Here is a 12,936-nt window from a genome sequence, read left to right as displayed (position 1 = left end):
CATCAAATACTTTATTAGTTGAATTAATTAGAACTTATTGTAATTAGTTTCACCTAATAACAAATATGCAAGTATAATATTGCATATAATCTAGATTAATTCTACTGTCAGATGTGCTAGATTTATATATGATTCATGTTATTGCCTCCTTCAATGAGGAGAAAGTATCGTTTGTTATGCATACCAAATTAGCAATGTAACAACTAACCTAAAGACTGAGTACGTATCCTAGGAAGTAGGATCAATTCGAACCTTCAAAGAGTCAAATATTACGACAATAGTTAATAAACTCATAATTATGAGGTGTTGGATAGATTAAAAATATTTTGAGTTATCTAGTTATCTATTTATGAAAAAGTGAGGGCAGTAAGTTTAGAAATCAAAAGGAAGAAATAATAGAACAATTCTTTTTTAACAATTTGTGAGAATAGACCTGATATACTATTTATAACTCTCTCTATCTTGGAATATTATATATAACTATCTCGAATGTGTAAATCTGTAAAACAACTCAGAATTGTAAGATTTTATTAACTAGTACCATGATTAGAAGGTTTTTGTTTGCACTCATTTGTTTCTAGGTCAAGAGCTAGCCCACTGTTTTCTTTTTCCATGCATGAACAAAGCTTATATCTTGTTTTGGTAAGTATAAGTTACAGTCCAGTCAGTCCTTCCTTAACGAGAGAGCCAATAAATTAAATTAGAGTTGTTGCATAGTTTGCATGTAGTCTCTGGGGTAGCATACATGCACGGATATACATCATGATTTACAGTTATGGAAATCAAAATCCAAGAGAACCAGAGACAGAATTGTACAGATATTGTCATTAATGAGATAAGTTTTGATTTATTTATAAAATCAAACATGAAAAGAATATCCATCACTACACTTTGGAAGTACTTAGAAAATTAAAGCAAAAGTAAAAATCATATACATTCGACCTTGTGATCGAATTGTTGAATTTGTGATTACCATGGAAACAAAAGTGTTGATCGTAGGAGCTGGGCCTTCTGGTCTTGCAACTTCAGCATGCTTAACTCGCCACTCGATCCCGCATTTGATCCTTGAAAGAGAAGATTGTTATGCTTCTCTTTGGAAGAAAAGAACCTATGATCGATTAGGTCTCCATTTAGCAAAAGAATTTTGTTTCTTGCCACATAAGCCTCTCCCTCCTGATGCACCTACCTTCATGCCCAAAGATTTTTTTCTTAAATATGTGGATGATTATGTCTCACAATTTAATATAAACCCTCTCTATCATCGGACTGTCGAATCGGCTTCTTTGGTTGAAGCTGGAAAGAAATGGAGAATTGAAGCTAAGAACAAATTAGAAGGAAATGTGGAAGTTTACCATGCTGAGTTCTTAGTGGTTGCTAGTGGTGAGAATAATGAGGGTTATATTCCTGATATTAAAGGGTTGTCAAGTTTTCCAGGTGAGATTGTCCATTCCAACCATTTCAAATCAGGTTCAAGATATAAATCTAAGGATGTTTTGGTAATTGGATGTGGTAACTCTGGAATGGAGATTGCCTATGACCTTAAAGAGCATGGAGCTCGCACTTCAATTGTTATTAGAAGTCCAGTAAGATTCTCTCTTCTTATTGTGTACGTATTAACATGCATGTATGTTCTCTCTCTCTCCACCAGTCATAACTTGTTATATATTTGTTTTACTTTCCTTATAAAATAACCAAAATTTAAAATAAAAATAAATAAATAAACACATAGACAAGTTGTGATTGGTAAAATACAAAAAAATGGTACATATTCGTATAAGAATTTATAATATATTTAATGTATTTCATAAAAAATAGAAAAGTTTATAAATTATTAATGTACTTCATTTTTCCTCTAACTATTCTTTTTCTATGAGACCTCTAATTACTCTTAAACCATAATAGCTCATTGAACCAAATAATATTGAGGAGACATCCTAGAAATATATAAGTAAATATTTTTTATAAAAACATTATTTATTAAAAAAAAAACTTTTGAAATAAACTTGAACCTGATAATATTTACTTATTAATTTTATATATATACTTGAATCTGATAATAATTATAATAATAATAATAATAATAATAACAACAACAACAATCCATTATTTTTTTCTCAACTCTTGGCACATGGAATTCGTAGAATTGGATTCGGTTGGCATCATAAAAATCTAATATGTATAATTTTAAAAAATGTTTAGTTCCAAATATGTTTGGAATTATATTTTCTAATCTATTGTGTAATAGTTTATAAAACTATTTATGTGTATTATTTAAACAATTCACATAAATTATTTTTAAAAATCATGTAACTAAAATTACATATAAATGATATCTAATTTAATCGCCAAATCTAGGTTGGGGCAATACAGTTCCAAACATGTTTAAAGCCATATATACTTCTTCCTATAATAGTTTTTTAATAGTTAACTCACTATATACTAATGTGTTTGATTGTAGTTTCATGTGTTGACCAAAGAATTGGTGCATCGGGGAATGTCTTTGTTGAATTATCTCCCAGTTTACATGGTGGATACTCTAATCACAATGCTTGCAAGACTCAAATATGGTGATTTGACTAAGTATGGGATTTATAGACCACCGAGAGGTCCATTTGCTCATAAAAATGTAACAGGAAGATCTCCGGTTATCGATGTTGGAACCATAGGAAAGATTCAAAATGGAGAGATAGAGGTAACTTCTCATAATTAAAATTATGTTTTAAATTAAGGCAAAACACATTTTTTGTTCCTATATATATTTTGACAATATTTTTTATATATTTTGTTTTTGTCATTATATTATTAAACTTGCTATCATTTTGGTCTTGACCCTTATTTTACTTATGAATAATAATTCATATGTGGCTAATGAATTGCACTGCTATTTTAAAAATAAAATTTTCTAAATATGAGAATATGTTAGGGATCAAAATAATAGTAACTTAAAAAATATAAACACTAAAATAGAAATTGTGAAAACTTAATAACCAAGTTAAAAATCAGGTTTTCTTCTCAAAAAAAAGAAAAAGAAAAAAAGAAGTTTATTCTGAAAAAATAAAAATATAAGAATCAGAAATGTTTTTTTTTTTTTCCTGACTCCTTTTTAACATTTGCGGAACACGTTCACAAGCAAAATAAATAAATGAAATTTGTCACTACTATTTTTATTTAATCAAGAAATTAAGTGCCTGAGTTTTCTCCAGATTACAAGACATAGTTCACATGATATCTAATATGAAAATTTCCTTGCTTTGTTTACTGCAGGTTGTCTCGGAGATTTTGAACATTGAAAAGAATAATGTGAAGTTCAAAAATGGCACAGAAAAGAATTTCGATGCCATTGTTTTGGCCACTGGCTATAAGAGCGCAGCAAATAAATGGCTAAAGGTTTTTTTATTATTATTATTATTATGATATTCCCTGTCTCCTATTGTCCCATATTGTTGAGCAATATTTATTCCATTTTAGGAAGTCCCAAAATGAAGATCTTTGAAAAGTTAATAAATAAAGTTCGTAACATACCCTTCACTTTATATATTTAAAAAGACAACATTCTTCTTACACTAAAGTTAAAATTAAAATTCTCTCAAAAAAAGAAGAAGTTATAATTAAAATAGTTTTAGAAACTTGCAATTTTTATATAAAAAAAAACAATGCATAATGTCGTGTTTGGATGATAGATTTAGGCACACAGATTTGGATTGGATAATATATTAAAATCCAAATATCTTGTTTGAATAGTTTACAAATAGTCAAGAATTTGAATTTGACAAATTTACCAAAGACTTTAAATCGTAAAATCTTTGAATTTGAAATAACTTCTAAACCTATAAAATTTTATAAATCCAACATGCTTAAATATTTATGAATTTGGAATTAAAGAATTTTAAATCCATCACTTTAAAATTCAAACTCAAATCTAAATTCAAGTATCAAAAAACAACATAGATAATTTCCTTTTAGAAAGTTGGGTTTCTTAAATAGGTATAACAAAATCAAAATGGGAAGGATGGGCACTAAGTAATGTGTTATAAAAGGGCACTTGGTCCTGTAGTAATGTGTAATATTATCTTTTGCAGGACTATAAGTATGCTCTTAATGGTGATGGAATGCCAAAGAATAGAATGCCAAACCACTGGAAAGGAGAGAAGGGCCTATATTGTGCTGGATTGTCAAGGAGAGGACTCTTTGGAGTATCAATGGATGCCGAGGCCATAGCCAATGACATCAACAAGGTTATAACTGGCCAAAAATAAAGTTTCTCAATGCCTTTCGTCCCGACCATATTCCAGAAGCTAGTATGGTTCTCTCAGTAGCTAGCCTACATGGAAGCACTATAATAAAGATCCCCTTTTTGTTTTGTTTGATGGATCCACTATAATAATAATAACCCTATGTAACAGAAAAAAAAAAATTATCCAATGGTGATTAATGTCCTTGATTACTTAATTAATTAAGGCATCACTTGTGATTTTTTGGCTTTTAATGAATCAAGCTTCGAATTCTCTTTCATCCTTGTTGTAACTATATATTATCACTATTATCCTTTTGTTGGTGGTTCACATAGTCATTAACGTTTCCATTGAAGACTTTGAAATTTGAATGTAATATTCACCCATTGAAAAAAAAAAAAATGAATAGTTTGATGTTTGGTAATTTGGCCATGCAGATGCTAATATGTTATATATAAAATGGCACAATATGGATGAATATTATTGTGTCTCATATTTTTTCTTGCAAGATGGATTTGTATGGATATATACCAAAGCAAACATTAAGAGATGGAAGTCAATGTGATAAATTATCTTCAATTGAAACAGGGTCCAATCAAATGTTGCTGAAAAGCCCAGTGACCCAATATGTACTTCATCACTACCTTTCCATCTGAAATATAAACGAGGATGGCATAGATTAAAGTATATGCCTACAGGGAAAAGAAAAATGACTCGATTTTAAACATAGATGTTCAGCATATTAATTGGGTCATGAGAAAGCTAAATTCTGCAGCCCACGCTACTGCCAAGCTTTCTGTTAGGCTTAAAAGCCATTTTTGTTGTAATAAACATGAAGTTCCTAAAGCCATCCTGGATGCTTGCAAAACTGATTGCATTATTGTAGTTGCCTCTATTTGATTTGAGAGGAACAATATGTCCATAATATTTTCATAATATTTTTACAACAAATTCTAAGTGATAAGTTGTTACTGGTTGTTATTGTTGGAGAAAAAAATAATCTTAGTGTTAGGTTTAAATTTGAACCAATAACAACTAACTACCTATAATTTCTTGTAAAAATGTTGTGGACGTAACACTTTTCTTAATTTAATGAAGTTTGCAGATTATAAAATAAATAAATAAATAAATATTTAGGATATTAATTAAGGATATAAAACGTTGGTCATATCATATGGCCATCTTACCGAGCAAATCTTCTGTAATGGCTTATACTTCCAGATATTTCATAGGCAGAAAACATGGATAATTTTGGTGGTTGGTGTTTCACCTATCACTCTCCTTTTTTGGTTGCTAAACTAAATAAACTCAAACTGTGGCAAAACATTTACTTCAAAATTGGAAAACATAGTATATATTAAAGGGAAATGTTAACGGATGTCTTAGGATAATAGTTAAAAATTCATTTAAAGAAAGTTTTTATGAAAAAAAAAAAAAAAAAATAGTTAATGTTTTGACAGTTTTTTCCATTTCTCATAAAAATGGCATCAAAACTTTTCTAAAATGAATTGTTAACCATTTCCCTGTATTAAAAGACATATATTAATCTTTGGGGTTGGACTTGGAGGCAAGCGAGAGACGTGATTCCATGTTAGGTGTTTAATTTGTAGTTGTTTAGTTGTTAAATAGAATTTCAATACCACTATTGCCATATGATAATGATGAAGGTGGTAGGTCGTACTAATAATACCATCCACCAGTTGGCCAATTGATTTAGATTATTTTTCTTTTCTAAAAAAAAAAAAAAAGTGTGATAGTGCTTGACTAGTGCTATATGTGTAAGAGTAGTGGAGAGTCGGTGGATCATCTTCTACTTCATTGCTCCATAGCTTGGGAGTTGTGGTCCTTGGTTTTCTGCTTGTTTAGTAATTAATGGGTTATGCCTCATACGGTTCTTGCACTACAACAAAATGTATTTTCAGTGACGAAACCCATTTCGTCACTGTAGCCCCGTCACTAAAAGTCCTTGTGACGAAAAACTTCGTCACTAAAAGTCCGATTTGATTTTTTTTTTAAAAACTTTTAGTGACGAAAACATTTCGTCACTAAATGTTTTCCTCACTAAAAACATTATTCAGTGACAAAAACATTTCGTCACTAAAAACACTTTAGTTTACTAAATCATATTTAGTGACGAATAATTTCGTCACTAAAACTATGTTCGGGTACATATAGTGACGAAAAAATTCGTCACTAAAACTATTTTTAAGAAAATCCAAGCACATATAGTGACGAAAATTTTCGTCACTAAAACCATTTCTTACAAATTTTTGCTATATTTAGTGACGAAATTTTCGTCACTAAAACAATTTTTTGTTGCTATATTTGTGACGAAAAAATTCGTCACTAAAACTTATTTTATGTTTTTATTTTTTTCATGGCTTTGATATTAACCTGTAACCTGTTATTACATTATTAAAACCTCACATTTGAATAATATATTTATTTCAACAACACATTTATAAAAAAAAGATCCATACATTCCACAAGTAAAAAATAAAACAAGTATCAAATTCAAACTCCTTCCATACAATAATTGTTTGCAACATATACAATAACTCAAGATGTTTTATAACAATACAAAAAGTGTAGCATAATATAATTAGAACTAACGGAAAATGTCCTCATATGTCTTCAAGTAATGCCAAAAGTAAATCTCCTAAAAGCCACCAATAAAAAATCTGCACAAATATAAAAACAATACTACATTAAAATCGTAAAGTAAAAACATTAATTATGTTATAAGTAATATTTCTAACAATGCATTAAGAGTATGTCACACCATGTAGTGTGGGTCAATTGCTAAAATAAAGTACTAACCAAAAATCCAGTATAGAGTTTTATAAGCTTTTAACTAAAATTTACTTACTTTCCTCAAGCTAAGCTTACAACTTTCAGAAAAAATCCAAAGTTATTGCAAACAATGTGTATTAGCCTGCAAAAGAAAAGTTAAATTTATAAGTACTTCAATCTTGCAAATAGTGATACATGTGAGTAATGGGAGTCAAAGTCAAGACTTGTCAAAAGTGTTAGAAATTTCAACAAATATATGTGATAACAATCACAACAAATATATATGCTGGAGAACCTAAACAAATAAAATTAATGAAAGAAAAAGCAAAAAAAAAAATATTTCTCTACCGACCTTTTGAAGATATGAAAAGAGGGCCACTCTTGGAAACCTGTCAAAACATCTGATGTGTTAGAAACCATGAACAATCACTGCCTACCTAGTACTGACTTATTCACTTACTATTTGTAGTGTGTACACACAATAAATAATTGTTTTTTTTAAAGACAATGTTTTCATATCTGACCCAAGAGGCCCAAAAAAAAAAAAAACAAAAAAAAAAAAGAATTTAAGCCCATAATTATTGAATTTCAATCCATAAAGCACGGCATTTTTGGGCCCAGCAGCATTAAATCCATTCAAATACTCTCTTCTTTTTTTTCCCTTTTTTATTTTTTTTATTTCACTTTTTTTTTTTGAACTGTTATTTTATTTCACTTTAGGGCCTGATCAAAAGGGCCATTAAAATTAAACTATTACATCAATTTTTATTGGGCCAATGGGGATATTTTTGTACTTTTCAAAATATCCACCATCTGCCCAAAACAGCATTACTTGTATTTATTGTACACTACTATATATATAAGGCCACATCCTCTCATCTTCCTTCTACCTATAAGCTATAACACATTTTCTAGAAGCTTTCAAAACTTCAAACTCACGGTAAAAACTTTCATTCGTTCTCTGTTTTTTCTCTCTCTTTGTAATAAAGTTGTGTTGTTTTATATTCCTCTTTTTATGTAAAGGTTCACAACACTAATTTGTTTGTCCATAATAATAATAACACACCAACTACATTCGGTAATAACTCACTTTTTTTTTTTTTTAATGGGAGGTAATGACTCACTTTACCCTCATACAGCCACTAACCAATATAATGTAATATTATATATAAATTATGGATAAAATTTAGATATAATTCTTTAAATGCAATACATTAAGATTTACTGTGTTTTATTGGTTAAAACAATTAAGTATTTGGATTTTTTTTTTAAGAAAAAAATTTACTCAGAAAACATCATAAAATACAAATGCGTTTTGTCTTTACAGAAGGAATACATCTCAAAATACACAACATTCCAATTATTTTCTAATGGCAACAACAAAATATGCCAAACAATAACAGACTCCTTATATCATTATAGCTTCCATCTTCTTTAGGGGCCAAGTCAAGATTTAAACCACTGCCAAAATCGATAAAACTCAACCTAATAAGGGCATTATTCACTTAAAATACTCCCTACTCCTACAAAACTTTTGTCCTCCTAAAGCTCAAACCAATGGTAAACTCAATAAAATAAAACAAAGCAATCAAAACTATTAAAAAAAAAATCTGTTAAACATAAAGAAACATCATAATTCAGATTTAAAGGCAAGCATCATATACTTTGATAACAATCCAGAAAATGCAAATCCTATTGTTTGATAACTGTACAAGTGCAAATCCATCAAAACCCAACAAAACTAGCACATTTTAAAGAAGACCCAGAGAGCCAAATGGTCATAAAAAGTCGAAATTCTATGAGGATTTAAAAGTATAAGGCTGTAAAAGCATCAACAAACCTTGAAGATTAAAATTGAATCTCAATAGATAAGCTACCAAGAAGCTTGTTATAGTCCACTAGGCTGCAAAGTAGGCAGTAAAAAGATTTAGCATATGCATAGGAGGAGAACAAGAGAAAAGATGAAGTTAATGAAAATTGAACAGTATAAAACCTACAGGATTGTCAGTGAAAGATTACTGCCAAGTTCAGCTGGGACTGGTCCAGTGAAATTATTGTATCCCAAATCTAACACCTCCAACTCTTTTAGCTCACCAATTCCTTCAGGAATAATTCCGGTAAAAGAATTATTGCGCAAAACACTGCAGGGAAATGTAAAATGATAATAATACACATAAGAACATAAAATCATAAACAGCACAGTCTAGAAATTATTACACAACTAGGTAATGAACATATAAATGCTTACATAGACTTTATGTGAACTAGCTTTGTAAGATCAGTTGGCAATGTTCCTCCAAGATAAAGATCTTTCAAGTTCCTGCACATCTTATACATCTAACCTTTAAAATATGATTAGAGGACACAACCAGAAAACTAACATGCTTTAAGTACCATATGTCATGACAGCATTACTATTTAACTATATGTCCATTAATTAAGCCATGGGTTTGTGTATTGAATGATATATTGCAGTATCCATGGTATTAAACAGGATATTTAGAGTTAAAAGTATTTAACTTGTACAATTAAATCTTAACCAGCTTGAAATGGAGAGGATCCTATTCCACCCTAACCATAGATTTCTAAATCACAAAGTCTCTTTAAATAAAAATTGATTGAAGAAGTTAGAATCTAGCTGTTTTTACTTGAAATAACTAAAATTGTAACATACATACATCAAGCAAACTAGAAATCAACTCTAGCAGTAAAAACAATTTCCAAGAAAAGACGATTGCATTCATTCAATCAAACACAAAGAACCCTTTAACTGCTAGTGTAAGTGTATAATCCTTCTGTTTTTCAAATTACTGCTCTACTGGTATAACTTTGCAAGACAAGACAGTTCCTACTTCCTAGCAAAGACCCTATAAAACAATGGAAGTGCTAACGTGGAGCTTTTACCACAAAAAGAAGAGTTGGAAGATGAAATTTCTCCAAAACTGCAATACTTGCTAAAACAGCTTTCGATTTGCACCATATATGCTGTACTGGAAACTTTTTTTTTTTGGTTGATATTTTGATTTTAATGCATATCCTCATTAAAGCAATTGTATTTTACTTTTTCCAATATTACCACCCTCTTTTAGATTTTTTATTTTTATTTTTTTTAAAAAGTCAAAGCTCAATTAGAAACAATACCGACCAATTCAACGGTACAACAAAACTGAAGCTTTCTTGATCTATGCAAAATGGAACTAATTCTGACCACAGTGCAAACTACACTACCCACAAAAAGAAAAAGGAACAAAGAGTATGATGTACAAAATACTGCCTTGGCTTAATCAAACCCATCTCAATCTCTTCCGTCGATAGCTTCAAACCACTCCCAATCACAAAAACCCACTCACCCACCCACCTGCCACCACCGTAAACCCCAACCCAAAATCAACCCACCATTAGCCACCACCACCACCACCACAAACCATACCCACCCACAACTAAAAAAAACAAAACCACAACCTAGCCACCACCTTCAACCTTCCTCCTCCAAATCACAAAACAACTACCATCACAAACACAAAAGCCAGCCATCACAAAATTTCAGCTACCACCAAATCCGATCCACCACCAAAATGTGACCCATGACCCATCGTGACCAGGCGAAAGATGACTTTTCAGCAAAATAAGTGAAGATGGCTTGCTTTATAAAAATAAAAAAAAATAAAAAAAAAAACCAGTCGTGTGATTGAAGGCATACCATTTTCCCCATACTTTTGAAATGCTACTGAAGACTCTTCACCATCGTCATTAGCCCAAAGGACAACCAGGACGTACTTGACCAGAGGGATCAAGATTAAGGTGTATAGGACTAGTGATAATGCTCCAATAACATCTTCTTTTCCATTAATAGGTGCCTTGCTAAACATCACACTGAAGGTATATAATGGACTTGTTCCAACATCACCAAAGACAACCCCAAGGGTCTGGAAAGCAAGTGAAATTCTTCTTCCCATACTAAAGTCCTGCAATTATATTTACATAACCAAGACGATAAGTACTGGCCCTTTTTAAAAAAAAATCAACTGCTATATAATCAATCCTTTCCTCCTTCACTAAAGTACAAGATCAAAGCAAGTTTGCACTAATAAAAATATAAATTTTCTTCCAACTAAAAAAATTAATTAATCATCAAGAGAGGAGAAGTATAGAGTATAAGAAATTGTAATAATGGGATTATTTTATTCCTCTGAACTGTTACCAAAAAGCCCCGATCCAAGTCCCATATAATGATCTTCAACAAAAAAAAAAATGAAGAATTGAAAATAAGGTGGTACCAATTCCTTAGCTATTTCTCATTATTCTTCCATAGAGTAATAATTTAGACAAATCTTAAAATCCCAAATATCAGTCCCACCTTAAAGTGCATATAACGCTAAGAAAGATTCATACAAATCACAGAATCACGTTTGCAAATCGCTAAGACATACCAAACTCCATTTAAATTGAGTTCAACACACACTAAGTTCTAGTAAAGTAAAATCAAACTTTACTTATCTCATCAGAAATTTCTCATGAACCAAACAGTAACTATGACAAAAACACTTAAAATCAAACACACACACAGTGATTCACAATAGTTCCAAAAAGGAATAAGAATTCAGTACCTCATATTCATTTCTGACTGCGCCAGGGACCTCGAGGGCCTCGACATCGAAGGAGTCGATGCGTGGACCAGTGCGAATCAGTCTCTGCTCGGCATTGTCATCTTCATCTTCCGAATCCAACGCGGCAGACGTGTTCGCAGTCAGCTGCGAGGCATCGTCGTCTTCTTTCTTTCAGCTGTTTCAATTTTAAAGGACGAAGAAGAAGTGAGAGAGTGCCGTGAAGGCGAAGGGTTGCCGGAAAGGTCGCCGGGAAGGCGAAGGGTCACTGGGAAGTCGAAGGGTCACCGGTGCGATTTGGAGTGGGTATCGGAGTGTTTATTTGCAACGGCGAGCTGAAGCGTCGCCGTTGAGCTTAATTGGCGACGGTTGGCTCTTAACGGAGCTTCATCGGCGACGGTTTGAGCTTCATCGGCGACGGCTGAGCTTAATCGGCGACGGTGGGAGCTCAACGGAGACGGTGGTTTGGGTTTTTTTGGTTGGCTCTATGTTTTTTTTTTTTTGACCGAAATGGCGTATTGAAATATTTGTGGCTCTTGGTTTTTTTTGGGTGGGCTGGGTATTGAAATTAGGCTTTTAAGTCTTTAGTGACGAATTCCGGTTTCGTCACTAAAGACCGGGCTTTGTTAAAATTTTTAGAGACGAAATTCATATTTCGTCACTAAATCATATTTTTAGTGACGAATTGTAATTTCGTCACTAAAAATATATAAGTGCAAAACTATTATTATTTTTAGTAATAAATATTTTTCGTCACTAATTCTTCCTTATAGTGACGAAAGGATTTTCGTCACTAATACTATCCATAGTAATACCTATAGTGATGAAATATTTCGTCACTAAAAATTTCAACTTTTAGCAACGAAATATTTCGTCACTATAGATTAATTAAACTCGCGCCAAAGTTTCCCTCCACTGGCGCCCATTTTTCAAATCACAATAGTGACGAAATTTATTTTTCGTCACTAAATGTTATAATTTTTTTCATTATTAGTGACGAAATTCATATTTCGTCACTAAAGCTGTATTTTTAGCGACGAAAAATATTTCCTCACTAATTTTCGTCACTAAAAATACATTTTGTTGTAGTGTTGAGTTGTTTGAGGCCTGACAAGGAAAGTTCGCGTGACATCATCACATTGATGTTTGGAAATTAGCGCCTCATTGTTTGATTTGGTGCATTGGGCGTGAAAGGAATGCTAGAATCTTTGAAGGTTGTGAACGTTCCTTGTTAGAGATTAAGGGTGTGTTTGTTTTGGGTGAAAATCACTTCCAGAAATGCTTTTCCGGAAATGCGAGTGTTTGGT

The 12,936-nt window shown here is 31.6% G+C and overlaps 2 protein-coding genes across 5 annotated transcripts; one reads left to right on the top strand and one right to left on the bottom strand.

Moving 5' to 3' along the window:
• The first annotated feature begins 974 nt into the window (after positions 1-974).
• On the top strand, positions 975-4,256 carry LOC115975536 (probable indole-3-pyruvate monooxygenase YUCCA10). The gene is made up of 4 exons (XM_031096344.1): positions 975-1,583; positions 2,459-2,692; positions 3,265-3,387; positions 4,080-4,256. Exons 1-4 carry the CDS (start codon positions 975-977, stop codon positions 4,254-4,256), a joined length of 1,143 nt encoding a protein of 380 aa, XP_030952204.1.
• Positions 4,257-6,875: 2,619 nt separating this feature from the next.
• On the bottom strand, positions 6,876-12,126 carry LOC115974584 (leucine-rich repeat protein FLOR 1-like). Of its 4 annotated transcripts, none has more exons than XR_004087979.1 (8): positions 11,633-12,126; positions 10,726-10,990; positions 9,274-9,362; positions 9,023-9,166; positions 8,866-8,928; positions 7,378-7,414; positions 7,102-7,167; positions 6,876-6,913 (listed from the first exon to the last, which is right to left on the bottom strand). XR_004087979.1 is itself a non-coding variant. In XM_031094996.1 (4 exons), the coding sequence occupies exons 1-4, from the start codon at positions 11,677-11,679 to the stop codon at positions 8,874-8,876; spliced, it is 318 nt and encodes a 105-aa protein (XP_030950856.1). In that variant the 5' UTR covers positions 11,680-12,126; the 3' UTR covers positions 8,639-8,873. The 4 variants fall into 4 exon arrangements, 1 of the variants encoding a protein (XP_030950856.1); XR_004087978.1 differs by having other exon boundaries at positions 9,274-9,345; XR_004087980.1 differs by lacking the exon at positions 9,274-9,362.
• Between the last annotated feature and the right edge of the window lie 810 nt (positions 12,127-12,936).

This window comes from Quercus lobata, chromosome 2 (genome assembly GCF_001633185.2).
Source record: "Quercus lobata isolate SW786 chromosome 2, ValleyOak3.0 Primary Assembly, whole genome shotgun sequence".
In the NCBI taxonomy this organism is placed as follows: domain Eukaryota; kingdom Viridiplantae; phylum Streptophyta; class Magnoliopsida; order Fagales; family Fagaceae; genus Quercus; species Quercus lobata.
Note: the sequence above shows the minus strand (reverse complement) of the source record. Positions and strands in the feature narration are given on the sequence as shown.